Source organism: Engraulis encrasicolus, chromosome 5 (genome assembly GCF_034702125.1).
Source record: "Engraulis encrasicolus isolate BLACKSEA-1 chromosome 5, IST_EnEncr_1.0, whole genome shotgun sequence".
Lineage (NCBI taxonomy): Eukaryota > Metazoa > Chordata > Actinopteri > Clupeiformes > Engraulidae > Engraulis > Engraulis encrasicolus.
The window spans coordinates 13,218,776-13,236,569 of NC_085861.1; the positions used below are offsets into that span (position 1 = coordinate 13,218,776).

Genomic DNA, 17,794 nt, shown 5'->3' on the forward strand with positions numbered 1-17,794 from the left:
GTGAGACTTTCAGAAAAGCACTATTTCTTACACTGATGAAATCTCCGATCCAAAGTAGCAATTTGAATTTATTTTCCTTTTGTATATACTGTACCGAAAATGTACAGAACTGTGACCCCAAAAACCGAGGTATGTACCGAACCGTGATATTTGTATACCGTTACACCCCTACTAAATAGGGTCTAAATTATTGATGTAAAATTGTGATTTTCTTGATGGGAATATTAAAAAAAAAAAAACATTTTTAAAACTGTGCTTGTTTAAGCTTACTTCATAAAAAATATGCAGTATGCAGAGAGTATAGTAATGTTTAAACATTTATTATCCAGACTTTGAAGTTGCTTGATGCATTATTGTAGCGGCAATTGTCGCGGCATTGATTTGGTCCATCCGATAAGTTTATATATCTTACCGTTTAGTTCTTTATATGCAAGATGTCTGTGCCAACTGCCAAGTCTACTGGTACAGTGCACAGTACACTAATGACGTCAGGAGGAGCGCCTCAGTCATTTCTGTAAATACTTTACCCCTGTGGGCTCACGGCTTTGTGCTTGAATGAAGGAGGGAGGGAGAAGCGCTCATACAGTATATTACAGACTGGAAACTAGGAGTACTAAACTTGGATTGTGTATACATTGTCCGCCATCACATCACAACACAACACACAAATCTGAATTAATGTGTAGATGTGGTGGTGGAGGAAGGCAATAGGTGGTGATTTAGGGCGCAGCCCCGAGAGCAAAGGTAGGTCTTGTTTATCTCTTTGCCAGGGCCATTAGGGAAGATCAATCCCCCATTCCAAAAAAGCAGCAGGCAGCATCTGTTGGGATGACAGTATAATGGTGCAGGGCAGGCTCACAGCGCTTTGCAGAATGCCTTCATAAACAACAGCCTTTGAGCCCCATGCCGCAGATGAAGTTAAATGGCCAAGCTCCTGTGTGTGTGTGTGTGTGTGTGTGTGTGTGTGTGTGTGTGTGTGTGTGTGTGTGTGTGTGTGTGTGTGTGTGTGTGTGAAGCACAGGGAGACTTTCTCATTAGACCCCGGGACGGGCAGCCACATGCGGCAACGGGGCCGCTGACGGCTGTTTTTTGCTTTTACCGGGTCAGGGGACAAAGTCATCTGAAAGCCCCGACTAGTACAATATAATGAGGACCCAATCCTGGGCCCCCCTGTCCTCCTTTCCCTGGGCCCAGGACGACAGACCCCTTTGCGTCCTCCTTGTCAGCTCCCCTGTGCTGCATGATGGGAGTCTGTGGGAGCGGTAAGCAGCGGTGTGCCTCTCTGCAGCCGCCTCTTACCGCCCTGCGTACCTAGTCATTCACTGGCAGCCTCTGATTGGTCCTGCACTGTACGGTACGGCATTCTCTGGCTCATCACATGGCCGCGTGTGCTCGCTGCAGTGTACGCACCAACCATGGCTCTATTTTCAGTCTGTGTATTGTTGTTATGATCGATGACGCTGACAGCGTTTGATAGCACCACCGCAAAAAAAAAAAACGTCTGGGAGTTTGATATCTTTGCTAAAACGATGGGACTTTTTTATGGCTTGTTCTTGAAATTTTGATGGGAGAAAAAGAAAAGCTTCCTGAAAACACAAGCGAAGCAACTCGAGCCCAAATTAGGGGAAAAAATGCTCAATCAAAAGAATCCACTAGCCCTCCAACCTCAGGCAGACCTAACTAACCACAAACTACTCTCGCTTCTCTTCCAGGGATGGGCGTATGCTGTTTGACTATCTGGCTGAGAAGCACAACGTAAGTTCCCCCCCCCACACCCACCACCACCACCACCACCGCCGCCGCTGTCTTCCAGGGTGTTTTTCTCATGACTTCTGAGTGAACCCAGTGTCATTTCACCATGGGTGGGGCCAGACCTAGCAGGGGTGACGATTTAAATGGCTTCCCAAAAACCTTAACTCTCTTTTAAAAGAGTTTTGAGTACCGTAGGGTGAGGGGGATCTGGGAGAGGAGGGGAAGGGGAGGAGTACAGCAGACGGTTATATATTTGTGTGTGTGTGTGTGTGTGTGTGTGTGTGTGTGTGTGTGTGTGTGTGTGTGTGTGTGTGTGTGTGTGCGCGCATGAGGGGGGTGGGTATTATGGCTCTCACCATATCCCGCGGACGTTCGCTCGGTCTCTTCCTCTGCGGTGAGTTGTCGAGAATAAACGGAGCAGCGCAAGAGCCGTGGGTCCCGCCGCAAGAATGCCGGGGGTTCTATATTTGCCGTCGACGGCGCTCCACTCCCAAACCCCCGGCATCCCATTGACCTGGGGCCTGTCCTCAGCGTACCTCCACTTCCCCTAGTCCCCAGTCTCCGTCCCCGCACTCCCCACTGCCGTCATCCTCCTCGGCCTAGCCTCAGCTCCCCCCCCGAAAAGCCACACTGAATTTGTCGACACAACCACGGGTCCTGGTCTGGTGCTAGCCGTAGTTCATAGTGACAAGAATTGGCACTCGAGCTAGGAGTGGAGGCTGTGTGCGTGTGCGTGTGCGTGTGCGTGTGCGTGTGCGTGTGCTTGTGCGTGTGCGTGTGCGTGTGCTTGTGCGTGTTGGGGTGGCTGACTGGTGGGAAGGGAAGGAAGAGAAGAGGAGGAACTGTGACCACAACTAAGTGCTGTGGGGCCGAGACTCCGCTACAGAGTTTATTGTCTGTGTGGCACTGAAGCTGTCAAAATGAATTGACCCATTTTTTTTCTCACAGTACGCAAATGAATTGGACAGATAAGCTAAGATAAGGAGATGGCCACAGAGTATGTGAATGTATAGGCTTTTGCTGTGTCACCATTGCTATTTTGAGTCTTCCTACTTTAGATGTCTCCATAAATTTCTTCTTGAAGATGCACCCCACACATTGATCTTTTGTTGTGGGAAAGTGTTTTTTTTAAAGCCTAGCTGGCCAAGCCAGTCAAGTAAACACTTTAGAATAACTACCATTAAAAGCTTTATAAACACTTAATTAACTTTTAATAATAATTAACATTTAACAAAGTATTTCCAAGTGTTTGTAAATGAGTAATAACAATGGGTCGACCGATACAGGTTTTTTAATGGCCGATGCGATACCATTTTTTTTTTTTTCCATCACCCTTGGCCGATACCCGATTTCCGATACCCGATATTTGGGGCCGATATGGGTTAAAAAAAAGGTTAAAAAATGACAAATATTCCAGGTCTCAAGTTAAAAATAAACTTTCCTTACACACATTTAACATTTAAACATTTAAACAATCAAGTAATGTCTAACAATCAAGTAATAAAAAAATAAAGTGTCTTGGTGCTTTTAAAAAAACCAGAATGACATAAAATAATAAATATTGCGTATCGGCCAAAACCATACGCGTATCGGCTGATACGATACACTTAAAAAATGCAATATCGACCTGATACCGATATATATATATCGGTCTATCCTTAGTAATAACCAAACTACGACTGCACAGTGGAGTGGGAATCAACTTCTACAGTGTGAGTTTTATGTGGTTTCATGCCTTCTGGTCTTTGGTCTTTGGAGGAGAAACTTCCAGGACCGATGCGGCTGTGCTGTGTCTACTGTGTTAACATAGTATTTTTTGCCCATTTATAAACATTTGTAAACATTTTGTTGATAATTAGTTAATTATTTATCAAGTGCTTATAAAGGTTTTTATAGGTAGTTATTCTAAAGTGTTACCAACATGTGATGTAAAGAATGTCATTTTTATCAAGATGTGCTGTAGTACATAAGTTTCAGCACTTATCCTCCTCGACCTCAGTGCAGCTTTTGACACGATAGACCATAACATAGTAATTGACCGCCTTGAATCTCGGGTAGGACTGTCCGGCTAGGTCTTAGAGTGGTTCAAAACATATATTACAGGAAGGCAGTTTTTTGTCATCATTGGAGAATACGTCTCCAACAAGTATGATGTGCCTTTTGGAGTTGCTCAGGGTAGTTGCTTGGGCCCTCTCCTCTTCTCTCTCTATATGTTGCCCCTGGGCTCCATCATCAGACAGCACAATGTTGATTTTCATAGCTATGCCAATGACACACAATTATATATCTCTGTTGAGCCTAGCCAAACCACTACCATTCATGCCTTGACTAAATGCATGCCTGCATGAGAGATGGAACGCCCTCCCCATCGAGATCCGATCAGCCAGCTCCGTCGACTCCTTCAAGAAGCAGCTGAAGACCCACCTTTTCATCCTTGCCCACTCCTAGCTGCCAAGGCGTCACATTGTCCCAGCTGCCGCAGCGTCTTTACTGTCCACAACCAGCCCTGGCAGAGGGCTCCCCTAGGTGGCCGCTGGTCTCTGCCTGAGGTTTCTTCCTGGCTATAGGGTTTTTTTTCTCAGACCTCATTGAGCTTTTCCCCCCTACAAACTATGAATCAAACGAAAGCGAGTTTTTCCTCACCCCTGATGCCACCAGGGGCCGCATCTGAGCGCCCAAATTCAGTGTGACTATCTATGACTTATGCTAGACACAGCCACTATGGACCTTTCGCCTCTAAGAATCCTGGTCCTAATCTACGTTGACCTTATGACTCTACAATCTCTATCTATCTCTTCTTCCTCTGCCTTCCTGCTATTTCTGCCTCTCCTCTCTATCTCTCCTTTTAAATCCATCTCTAACAATGATGTTTTTTCCCCATTTGTTAAGCACTTTGAGTTGCATGCCTTGTATGATACAGTGCTATACAAAAACAATTATTATTATATTATTATAGTAGTCATGATCAATGCTGACACTGAATCACCACTGATGTGACTAGAAAACAACCCCTAATGGTCAAATACATCCTGTTGTGCAAAAGTGCCTGTTTCACCAATGTCTCTTGTGCATTTTGAGAGATGGTGATTGTGTTTCTCATTTGATTCTCCTTTGTGCCCCTTCAGTTTCGACAGGAGTACTTGGACACCTTGTACAGATACGCCAAGTTCCAGTACGAGTGTGGGAACTACTCTGGAGCGGCCGAGTACCTTTACTTCTTCCGTGTTCTGGTAAGGATTTCCCTGGCCCGGGGGCTCAATGACCTAAGATGCCGTACTAGGGATGCAAATTATCGATTAATTAATTAAAGGCCAACTTCCGATAAAACACAGTTTTACTCACTCCTTTTGAAAATCGGACGGTCCCCCCTAGTTAAGCTCACATGCAAGGCTCTCGTAGCGGTCCGTCACCTCGTCTGACTGTGTTTCCCGGTGTTTCCCAATTGACATAAACTATGCAGAGAAACGAGCAAATGACGAAAGCCCTTCTGTGTTGTGTCACATTGAAAGAACGCGTTGCCCACAAAGGTTTATGTCGACCCATTTTTCTAAAAACATGTCAAGTAATTTTTTTCTGCTTGTTTGCAAAACAACCAACGCCTGGTGCCCCGAAACCTAGCTTAGCTTAGCTATCAGCTGGTTGCAACTCTCAGATACACACAGAGCACAAAGCCTCATACATACAACATGCCCACTCTGGTTGCTCCATGCCTACAGTTTGCCTAGGGGTCGCTGTCAAAAGAGCAAAGCCGTGAATGGAACCTCCACGCCTCCGTTGGCGCCCCTATAGTGCAGCCCCTATAGTGCAGTACCTCCCAGGGAAGTGGCGAGTCTTTTTCCCATTACAATCTCTTTGAGAGTGAGCCAATCAGAGACGGATTTCCACAAGAAACCCAGAAGACCCCCACAAGAAACCCAGAAGTCCCCACAAGTCACCTTGCTAGCTTGCCAAAACGGCTTGAAACAAAGCAACCAGAACGTTTTTTAAAACAGGACCATTGCGTAACACATTCAATAACAATGGGGATCACAACAATATTAATGAAAGGACGTTGAGAGAACATCTTTAATTGTTAGTTGATTGATCTCATCAATCGACTTACGATTAATTGATAAGCAGCGTTTTCCCCCCAAAATCTTTCCCGCCCGAAATCTCTATTGAATCTTAAAAAAATTATTAAGAAATTGAGATAAAATAATACTAATTCTATTCTATTAATTCTATAAATTCTATTTAAATTCTTTAATCCAAAAGTGATTTAAATATTCCCACTTTTCACACACTTCACATGCCCATTTCACCTGAGTCTCTTGTCAGTCGAATTAAAGTCGATTAATTGTTTGCATCCTTATGCCGTACCATTACTTGGGGTGTAGATCACAGCCTCTATGAGGATGTGATTGAATATCGATTTCTTAAGGCAGCGACTCGATTATTTTCGATACTTAAGAATGCCCCACGATACGATTTGGTTCAGTTACTTTTCTACCTCTATTATGTTATGGAGCAAGGGCATTGGGTAGGTGCCAGCGATTCGATTATTTGCGATACATAAGAATGCCCCAGGATACAATACCATTCGACCGTTGGCTGTAGAATCGATGTATCGATACATATTGGCTATTATTTACACCCCTACCCATTACACTGGCGACTTAGGTTCGATTCTGGCCTGAGATCTTTTGCCGATCCTTCCCCTCTCTCTCTCCTCCACTCACTTCCTGTCACACTCTGTTCTGTCCTGAATAAAGGCATGACCCCCCCCCCCTCCAAAAAAAAAACCAGCTTTTAAACAAAAAGAGAGAGAGGATTCCCGTGGCCCTTCATTCACCAGACCATCCCCAGAACCTGCACATTACATGACTAAGAGTTTAAAATGTACTAATAAGTTTTGTGTCAGAAAAAAATATCTGCCCTTTTCTATTAATCTATTCTGACATGGCCATTAGTGTGTGTGTGCTAAGGTCATTTTGAAAGCAGAACCCAATGCCAAAGAAAGCCATGTTGAGAATGATTCTACGATTCGACTGCGCTTTTGGCAAAAGCAAAATGTCAGTTATCAGTATTTTTTTTCAACTAAATGACCTAGATGTTTACATAGTGTATATATTTAAGTTTCCAAACAAACAAATTGCCAAGCTTAATCTTAAATCATGTGATATATACTCTAATGAAAGCGAACATTTGCCTGATTATTTTGTCAACAGTGTTATGGACAAATACTATGTAATTTCAAACATATATAAAAATCCTACAGAGTTGAAACAACATACGTTTGAAAGTGCTTATGTCCCTTAACAATAATGTTGTCATTAATCTGTGCAACTGATATAGAAAATGTGATTGTTGAGCTTCATAAGTAGGATTTTATGATTCACTGTGATACAGACTGACACATTTTTCATTTTAAGTCCCTGTAACGTCTGATTTGAATTTAGTCACCCTCCTTACACAAGACCTCCTTCTTCAGAGATAATCCCTAGTGTCTGTTCATAGGATTTTTTCAACACATAAGGGATCAATAGCACAAAAATACTTTCAAAACAGTCAACAGTGTTACTCAACTGTGTTACGGTCAGCAGTGCAGGGGAACAAGTCGGTACTTTTTTAGGAGAAAAAACTGAGCAGACAAACCCATCTCCCTAGAACACAGATTATTTTGTTTGTTTGTCTGTCAATATGGAGATAAATTGGCAAAAACATAAGCTTACTCCTCCTCAACTGTCATAGCTGATGTGTAAAACCATTGACGGTAACACGGCTTGACATTTCAGCCATTTTTATGGTGTTGTGCTAACTGAGGACCTCAGAAGTTCCACCACAACACCTTAATCAATTCATGTATTTGTATGCTTTATCTGTGTTTTTCTACATGTGATTTCTAATTCAGATTCTTATGAATATGTTGATAACACAGTTGACAGGCAATTTTCCCGCTATGAGAACATGAAAAAGAATGGATTAAATTATGGAGTTCAAAGGATGGAGCTCAAAACTTATCAAAAAGTCTTCCCATATCCTGCCAAAGAGGTTATGACATCACGTGATGTTATTCGTATGGCCTAAGACCAAACCATTACTGATTCATGGACGGGGTTACAGACCGTTACACGGTTAAAACAGTTTTCGTGGACACACACAAAATGGCAAATTTCTAGGGGTGGTACGGTTCACAAATGTCACGGTTCGGTCCATATCACGGTTTCAAGGTCACGGTTTTCGGTTTTGTACGGTTCTGTTTTTTTTTAGTTTTTTTTAAATAAAATGTATTATATAAAAATTAGAATGAAAATGTAAGCTTATCATGGGTATGTTGAATTTGACTTAATTTAACCCAACTGAAAGAGGAAAGATATCAATGATTTTAACATGCTTCCATTTATTTCACAAAAAGGGAGAACTAAGTCCTAACTTTTAAGTTGACAAATATTCAAATATTACATGCTATAACACATTTGACGTGTAAAAATAAAACAGCTACACTCCTGTAGGCAATGGGACCATTAGGTCAGTGCAGTATGACTATTTTGGCTAATGACACACTGAGAACGAATTGTACTTTTATTTTGATACCGCTTTCTGCGAGTTTTGCGCTTATGAATCAGTTGCTTCCTATCATGAAACTGCCGGCCGTGAGAAGCATAGAAGTAAAATCAGAAGTCAAATTCAATTTTAAGTGAACAAGTGATAGGGTTATGTTATGTTAAAATGTGAAAGTTAAGGTAACAAATAATTTTAAAAGATCGTTTTTTTTAGAAGTGTATGCACAAGAATGTTTCACAAAACTCCTGTGAAGCTGAGCCTTTTAAAACAGTCAAATTTATTTTTGTTATAGTGTTAAACATCAATGTTAACTAGGCAACAGCACAAAGTCCCCTTCCGTCCATCAGAGTTTAACTGGCTACATATAATTAGGCCTACAGTTGATTGCAGTTAAGGACAGCGCAGTGAATCTGATGGATGTTCAATTATCTCGCATTTTGCCGTCCGGAATCCCCATTCAATGCCACGTGGATATAGCCTACACTAGGCTACTGTAACGTAAGTCATAGTCTACTTTGTTCTGCTAATCTGTCATTGTTTGTAAATTCATGTTCATTTAATTTAAAATGGTCAGCATAAAGGCTGGGAACAGTCACTTGCGCTAACGTGGAGAGAGAGGGGGGAGAGGGTGACGCTGCTGACCGACCTGCACTTGCTTGTAGGCTACTGTAGCCTATCCAGCTGGCGCATGCTGTTACATTATGCCTTTCAGTTGGCTGATAGAAATCAGTCTTTCCACACTCAATATCCTACGTAGTCTTTGTGTTTTATGCTTGTAAAAGTAGTAGGATTTTAATAGCGTCGTCCGCCGGTGGTCACTCTATTTTTTTTTTTTTTTTGAAACCGTGGGCACCGTGCGGTTGCCCACTACCCCGTTCCGTGACATGCAAACCGGCGGTCTCGGTTTGCAACGCAAACCGTACCATGCCTACAAATTTCATGTATAATGGAAAGTGGTCTTTCTTGACAGTTTTGTCATATTGTGATGATTACCTTGAATCAACATTTGCAATCGTCTTGGGCAAAACAAGTTTCTTTACATGCTAATATGAAGACTGAATCTGACATTTGGAAAACAGGACGGCATGAAAACGCCCAAATCCAGTATTAAATATTCATTCTTGCTGAGGGAAATAATGCCATGTCTACACTTTCTGTATTATATGAAAGATAAATGTGTACTAATGTCCAAAACATCATTGGATGCAGTTAATAGCTAGTGGAATTGGCAATTAAAATCCATGGACTTGAAAGCGCAGTCGAATCGTAGAATCACTCACGAACAATGCTGTCTGTGGAGTTTCTTCCACTTCTCATCCTCTTGCTCTTTTTAAATGTGCAGCAGGTTTAGAGCAAGTCATATGCGTTAATCAAAAAAAGTAAACAAAGCTATGCATTACCCAACTGGCATCCTGAGAGGGTTATTAGTCTGTTTTGTGACATTTTCACTGCACTTTTCTGAAAAGGAAAAGAATGAGCTACAAAAAAAGGAGAGGAAATTATGGATAGTTTGGTAGAACCTTGATGGTACCCCACCTTACACTCCACTCAAAATACTAATCCTGATATGGGTAGAGCGTCAGATGGGGTAACAAGTCAGATGGGGTAATGCTACTCTATTACTACTTAACTAGTCTACAACACATTCTGATCTCTGAAATGAGTGATATTCATGACATTACAGGCTAAGTTTGGACATATTAAATTTTTAACATTTTAATGTCACATTATTCATACTCTGATAGCTGTTGGGTTCCATGCTGATATGGGCAGAGTGTCAGGTGGGGTAACACATCTCAGGTGGGGTAATGCTACTCTATTACTACTTAACTACAACACATTCTGATCTCTGAAATGAGTGATATTCATGACATTACAGGCTAAGTTTGGAGATATTCAATTTTTAATATATCACATTCATACTCTGATAACTGTTGGGTTCCATGTTGTTTGTGTAATTTGTAGAGCCATAAAAGAGCTTTCAAACAACACAGAAACCATCTCTTTGGGACTTAAATTGACTGACACGGATGGATATGTAGTGTCTTAATTAAAGTTTTCTTAGTCTGTTTCTCCCATACTGTACAGTTTTACCCTATGTTCCACTAATTTCTACTGGACTCTGCGGTATGAGGTTCAGATTGATTGCTATTATTGTGGTTGTCAGTTATATTAAAAAAATAAATTAGTCACCCAGCAGATGCTTGCCCCAACGGTGCCAGGTTGTTTCCAACTGTCAGCTTTTACTCAATGAAAAGGCTGAAAAGCTACTGACAGGCGGCTTGTGCGAGCCGAGGCCTGACGTCACCCATCGGCCTATTAAATCAGCCTCCGTGTCTTTGGAATCAGGTGAGAGCTGTGAAAGTCTTGCGCGAGAGAACTTTACTGGCCCTTTTCTTTTTCCTGCTGGCAGCCGCAGAGACAGACACTCCATAATCTGCCTCTTAGTCAACACCCCCCCCCCCCCACACGCACACACACACACACACACACACACACACACTCCTGGCATGGCGCTCTGTCTGTGGATTAGTGCTCAGAGAAGCAGCAGCGGAGTGGAGTGGAGCATTCCGTCTACTCACTGCTGAAGGAGTCCATGCATCCTGCTGCAGCACTGAGAGCATTGAATTGTAACCAACAGGAAGGGACAAAGGGGTCAGTTGTCCTGGGCCCAAGAAGCGGGAGGGGGTGGATGGTGGCAGAATTGGGTCCCCATTAAATTGCATCTGTTGAGTGGGGGGGAGCTTTGCCGCCGAGGCCCAACCAAAGCTGTTAGCGGGCGGCCCTGGCCCTGGGGAAATGGGTTACGCAATTTTCCTCTCCGCTCCACTCTGCTCTGCGCGGCGGCACCAGTGCTCCTTGCTGCATGCGACTGCTGCTGGTTTTTCGGCTGCAGGCTGGTGGACGGTGAGGTTAGCTTATTGAAATCATGAGCACTCTCCAAAACCTCACGTCTGTGTTTGTGCGGCGGTGATGTAATACTGAACATGCCAATGGAGAAGTGTCCTCTGTCGTCATTCTTTTGTCAGTGGGAGCAACTTATTGCCCCCCAGCACTGATGATGGCTTAAGAGCCGAAACGCGCCCGCTTGTGGACATGGTGGTAATTTATAAATAAATAATAAGACTCAGCTTGTGAGTGTGAATTTTTCCTCTTATTACTTACCCTTTTTCGCGCACCCAATGTTATTCATTTTTCTCCAGAAATTGAGCGTGGCCTCTGATAAACTTTGATACAACTTAATTCCCCCGCCCCTGTTTTAAATGCTTGAAACCAAAATGTTCTGCCTTTTTTTTTAAATGTATTTTTGTTTGTGTTAGCTATTTTTGCCTTTTTTTGCTTCTTCTGAAGGAAAGTGCAGGATTAAATAATTTTCACCAGCTGAATACGTTTTGGAAATCAGATAATACCAAAGTAGGTTTTGTGGGGGAGGATAATTGCAGTTCACCGAGAGTACTGGCAGGATCCACGTTACACATGCGCACTTCTTATTTCCTCTATAAACAAAGGGCTCATTGCTGGGCCCAGGGTGTCTGTGGCTTTTCTCCCACCGACGGCAGAAATGAGTGAAAGATGAACTAGAGCGAGAGAACGAGAGAGTGGGAGAACGAGAGCGAGAGAGAGAGTCGGCCCAGGCGAAGGAGGAGAGGGGAGGGGAGGAGAGGAGAGGAGTGGAGAGGGAGTCGGCCCAAGCGAAGCAGGAACTGAGGAGAGGAGAGGGGAGAGTCTGTGGGGTTGACTTGTAGAATCCCGCACTCCATTCAGGGCGGAAGCCAGATTGTGTGTGTCTGTGTGTTAGAGGTTGGGAATGCAGCCGTATCACAGGTGAGCTGGTGAGCGTGGCGTGTGTGTATATGTGCTTGAGGTGCGTGTGTGTGCGTGCGTGTGCGTGCACGCATGTTTGTGTTTGGGGCCGCAGTGGTAGCATATAACTCAAGATAGAAACCCTGGGAATGGACATCTCCTAACCCTCCACACCGCTCCTTCCCCCCTCTAAACACCACTCTCCCCCCCACCACCCCACCCCATCATTTGGTTCTCAAGGCCAGGCTCTGTGGAGGGTAGCCTACCACCCTGGCTGAAGAGAGGTGCCTTTTGTCAGGGGTGCTCGAGCCTGGGAGTCCTGCCTGGGGGCTTCACGCTTGGATGCTCTATCGTGCTACTTTGCTACCTGGAGAGTTTTTCCCCCCCCACCTTGCTCGCTCCTTCTCTTGCTCGCTTGCTGGCTCACTCTGTTGCTTTCCTCAATCTCTCTCTCTTTCTCTCTCTACCTCTGTTTCTCACTCTCGCTCTCTTTCTTTTTGGGACTCTGGCTCTCTCTCCCACGCACACATACACAGAGGCAAACACTTGCTTTCGCTCTTTCCCTCTCCACCTCTCCTCTCGATTTCAAGTCACTTAGTTCACATTGCCTTATTGTCTAATAATGTGGGGTAAGAGGTTTTTTTTTTTTTAAATGGCACTTTTTCAAATGTGTGGAAATTGTGCGAATGTGGCCTTGAAGGGCGGTTGGCTCTTTTATTGTTATTATGTCTACTTGGGACAAACCACCGCACTCCGCATGAGTTTATAGCAGGAATGTTGTGTAAGAGCCAAGGCTAAAACACATATTGAACTCTTCGTATTTGTATCTGTGTATTTGTACTAGGGCAACACAATATATCGAAAATGTATCGAAATGACGATATCAAGATTGGCGATATGCGTATCGCGACAATGACTTAATTATGGATGACCAGTAAAAAAAAAAAATCTGAGCTGTCCAATCACTAGCTGCGCTAGAAGCTCTCCACGACCAAAGTCGTGCCCCCAACATAGACCGACAAATTAGTGAAAAGAAAAACACTTGGCTATATTTCTAAATATCGTTTAGTATAATATAGTTATTGAGGTATTGCATGCTGTTATCGAGTATCGAATTATTTTCTGGTATCGTGCAGACCTCATTTTTACAGTCGGAACTCTGGTGTCCATGTGCTGCACCACAATTCAGACAGCCAAAGTGTACAATTGAGTGACATTCTGTAAATACTTTAGCGATGCTTATCTGAAAGCTAACGCGAGCCATTGTAACGGCTAATGTTTAAACACCAGGATCCTTCTTTTGTATTACTCTCGAGTGTGGTATTTCTGAATGTTTAGTTAATCTTTCTCCTGAATGAAATAACTTCATAGTTGCCAACCAAGCGGTTGACTGGAAAGGTCTATGTTGTTTTAGATCTGTCACACTTGATCGGGCAAGTTTGAACTAAAAGTAAATGTTTAAAGCAAACAAAATCACATTGAGATGTATTCTTCTCTGTGATGAAGAGTACATTGTGAAGTAATCTTGGCTATTTCAATGTGCCTTCTTTTTTGAAAGGTTTTTCTTTTCAAATTTGCATTAAAGTAAGACTTTTTGCAAGTGTTGTTGCTATAGTGAATCCATGTAGTGCATTTACCCATAGACTAATGTAGGGAAATAGGTTTGTTTTGTTTACATTGTTGCATTGGGGAAAGGGAGGTCTGCTCTATTCTCAAGACAGGCACTCTGATGCATGTTTTAAACTTAGACATAGACCTTTAATGTTAGAATAAACTTGTCATGCATAGAATGCAGCTGATGTGCATTATGGATCTATTTAACACGGTATGCGAATATTGTATTTCAGAAGTTAATTCCAAACGGCTTTGTTTCATGAAATTGTTGTAGAAATGATTGCTGCAAAGCGGTCAGAACTTCTTGTCGTGTTATATTAGTTCAAAGAACTGTTTTTGTTTTTCCCGCACCATATTGGACAAACCTGAATGTAGCTAATTACATGCCATTCTTGTTGCAACCACAAGAAATCTGCCCTTTTTTGTTCACTAACAAAAATCATGATATATTAGCCATACCAGCATATGTATTTGTTTGTTTGTTTTTGTTTTTTTTGTCTGTGGGTTTTGTGGTGCCGTAGAAAGCAAGACGCATCATAGGTCAGCCTTGCCTTACAATCAAAATCAGTTTCCCATACTTTGCATAATTCATTAGAGAGAAAGACCATGGCTATGTAGTGACTGGAAAAAAATCCTCTCCATTGGTTTAGAATGGAAACTAGATATTCTCCCCTTGCCTGAGTGTCTGCGTGGTGTGGCACTCTGCTCTCTTCCCCTTGCCCATCTGTAATGGTGGATTGTCTCAAAGCGGGTTGGCACAGACAAGGCATCACTGCTCTCCTGTCTGTATTGTAAACAGCCTCTTAACCCAAAGCAGTTGGAGCTCTTCCACTCTCATTATTTATTTATTTTTTTGAGTGATTTACAAAGCGGCACGGCACTGCACTGCTTTTGCAAACGAGTCCAGAGCTCCCAAGCAGGACTGGGCTGGGGGAGAAATAGTGCCCAGGCACTTTTGGCCTCAAGGCCCCCCCCTCATAATTAGCAGTGCAGAACTGACTCACTGGTGGGCCCAGCTCACTGGCGGGCCCCTGTTTTCAGAAATGTAAAAAACGGGAAATGCCCGCTATGCCAGATGGCCAGTCCAGCCCGGCTCCCAAGCACAGGAGATGATGGAAGCCTCTCACAAAGAATTCAGAGAAATGGCAGGATTTTCGAGAGCCGACACATCAAAAGTGTTCAACAAAATTGGAGGCCCCCAATCACCCTCCTCTACAAGTATACACCATCACCTCCTTCAGGCCAGACCTGCGAGGAGACTTGTTTATGGCATTGCAGCTTAGTCTAAATAAACTTAAATTGCTAAACCGTAGCTATGTCTTTTAAGTCCTGCCTTTATTTCTCTTTCTTCATCAAATCATTGGCCCCTCATCTCAGAATCCCTCTCGTAACAAAGTGCGCACAGGCACTTGGTAACAGAATACCCCACCCCCTGCCTCTTTTGACATTTTGAAGTTCTGAGAAAAATGGATTTAATCAGTAAGACCCTTTATATTATAAATACCTGCCTCATCTTTTCCCCCTTGCCCTTTCTCCTTCAGTTGCCTTTCTTTTTGTGTCAGTCTTCCTACCTCCCTTCTCTTCTCTCGCTACTTTTCTTTCCTTTTTTCTGTGGTGTTCGTTGGACCTCCCATCTCTGTAGCTGGCCATGGAGGTTAGGCTCCAGAAGTCATTTAACGTGGGAAACACGGTCATTTAACGGAGGAAGCCAGGCTTGCAAAATCCAGGTCTGAGGTCTTGTTACAGTGGGAGCTCGGTGCGAAAAGAGCAACTTATTCATATCATCTGTTAATGCAGGTATTGGATGTTGAGAATAAAGATTGAGTGTCCCGTCGGATCTTCTGCACAGTAAATTTATTGTTGCTGGTCAGTCAGTGAAAATGTGTGCCCGTTTCAGCAACCCAGTGGAAAGTTAAGGTAACTGCTGGGGAAAAAAAAACAGGTATTGAAACTATTCTTGCATGGCCACTACTGAAAGCCCAGCAGTGTGGAGTGGAGAAAGCTGCCATAATGACATGCAGCCCTGCCAAACGTAGCAGGCAACGACTTCCAGGGGAAAAAAGAGAACAGCGAGAGAGAAAAAACAAACAAAAAAATACATTTAGAAATGAAATGTTTGACCTTTTATACTGGCAACATACACGCAAATGCCTACCACTGAAATACTCAAGTCAATGCTGATCTCACTTCTGAGGTTTCCACTTTGAAAAGTCACCTAGCACTGTCCAACCGGTGTTACTCCCGATCAAAAGGTTCCAGTGTTGTGAGTGGATAGGTCAGTGCTCACCTAACTCGACGCAGGGCTCTATATTTTTTTTTTTTTAAGAGGAACTGTATCCCTTCCCTGTGACACACGAACACCTCCTTATACCTCCCAATGAAAAATATAAAACGTAGGTAAAAAAAAAAAAAAATGGACAAAAGAAAAAAAAAACAAGTTGATGAAATGGTAGGACTGTTAAAACTTTTGGAATCTTGTAAGTCATTAATATACATACCTCATCTGAAAAAAAGAGAATTCCTGTATCCCGCCCTTTGACATGAAATCTCTGTACAATAGAGAAGTGGTAGGCCTGTCCCTTGCCCTCTCACTATCAGTGGGCAGTGGTAATAGGGGAAGTCTGGACCTTCTCTGGTCTGGTCTGGTCTGGGCTGGGCTGGGCTGTGGTGTGGATCTTGTGGCTGGACAGAAGAGGACACCCACCTTAACTTCCTGGTGAGCCTGTCACCGTGTCTGGTCTAGTCTAGTCCCGTCCTGTTATCACGGGCTGCCATGAACTCAGGCCCCATCTTCAGACTTTCCCATGAGCCTGCCCTAGAGGGTGTAGCTCGACGTCCACTTTGTGGACTGATTATCATCCCAAGATATAGAGAGGTCCCAACCTGCAGCTGATTATTTGCCTTGCTTTTTGTTTGTTTTTGTCTTCCTTTTTGCCATAATTAGAAACATCGGCACCAAGCCTTTTGAAGTTGATTGTCTCTGGTAGAGATCTGTCTCGTTAGCTCAAGCTCCTATTTCCACATGGGTGGAGTGTGCGAATTTCTTCGAGGAGTTGTACAGCGAAATTTCACAGGATGTTTTCGTTTTTTAGCTAAATGCTCGAAGATTGTTGCAATTACTGTTTTAACCTCCGTGTTTTGAATTGCGGCCTATAAGCTATTTTGACGTCTGTCAAAGGCTAGTAATTGTGTTAAAGCGCCAGATCAAGCTTATTACTGGAAAGAAGCCAAACCTTACACCAGACTGTTTTCATACAAGACTGAAATCCTAGGCAGCGGAGTTGGGATTTCCTTTATTTGAATCGTGTGTTGAAAAGCTCTTGCTTATAAAGACAAAATGTGTCCCTAAAATCCCTGTTTCACCCAATTTGCTGTATATTGGAGCTATAATCTGTTATTGTTTCTCTTTTTTTTTTTTCTTTAATTTTCTTTTTTTAACAAATATTGTGAGTCTGGCCTCCTGGCTCAGGAAGCTAGACATTCCCTTTCATCGTCTGGAGTCCTTGGCTCCTCCAGGAGCAGGTTTTGTGTGTGGGACTCCTCGCTTGTCGACTTCTCGTTAGCCCCTGTGTCTCTCCTCTCACGGCTCCTCTCAGGGTGTTGATCAAATCCCTCTGACGTGTGTCCAAACCACCAGCTGCTGAAGAGAGCCAGACACGGCTGGGCTGCACAGCCAAGCAGAGTAGGCCTGCTTAGTTGTGCCCCTCTCCCAGCCAGAAAAGGGCACGGTTTTTGGGGATAGGGGATGGGTAATGGAGCCCCCCCCCCCCCCCCCCACCATCCTGGAAAGGATATGGTGGTGTTTTTTGGGATGGGGGTGGATGTTCTGGTCAGCCCCTCCCCCCAACCCAGGAAGAGACATTGAAGGACTTGAAGTCAGACCGTAAGGGAAGCAGGGATCAAGCAAGAGTCAAGGCAGGAAAGGGGTTATTGGCAGGCTATCAGCAGAGGTTATCTCAAATAAAAGACTCCCGAATGCTGCTGATACGTGATCCTTTAATACGAACTGATGGGGAGGAATCTTGGGGGCGGCTGGAGTCCTGCTTCCATTTTAAGAGGTACCTCAGAGAAGGATAAATGA

General features: G+C 43.4%; 1 protein-coding gene across 1 annotated transcript in view; it reads left to right on the forward strand.

Moving 5' to 3' along the window:
* eif3ea (eukaryotic translation initiation factor 3, subunit E, a) overlaps positions 1 to 17,794 on the forward strand; it is an 82,960-nt gene that overhangs the window by 5,228 nt on the left and 59,938 nt on the right. Inside the window, exons 4-5 of the mRNA XM_063197999.1 lie at positions 1,713 to 1,755; positions 4,878 to 4,982. Coding sequence (XP_063054069.1) covers positions 1,713 to 1,755; positions 4,878 to 4,982 — 148 coding nt within the window. The remainder of the gene's footprint in view (positions 1 to 1,712; positions 1,756 to 4,877; positions 4,983 to 17,794) is intronic.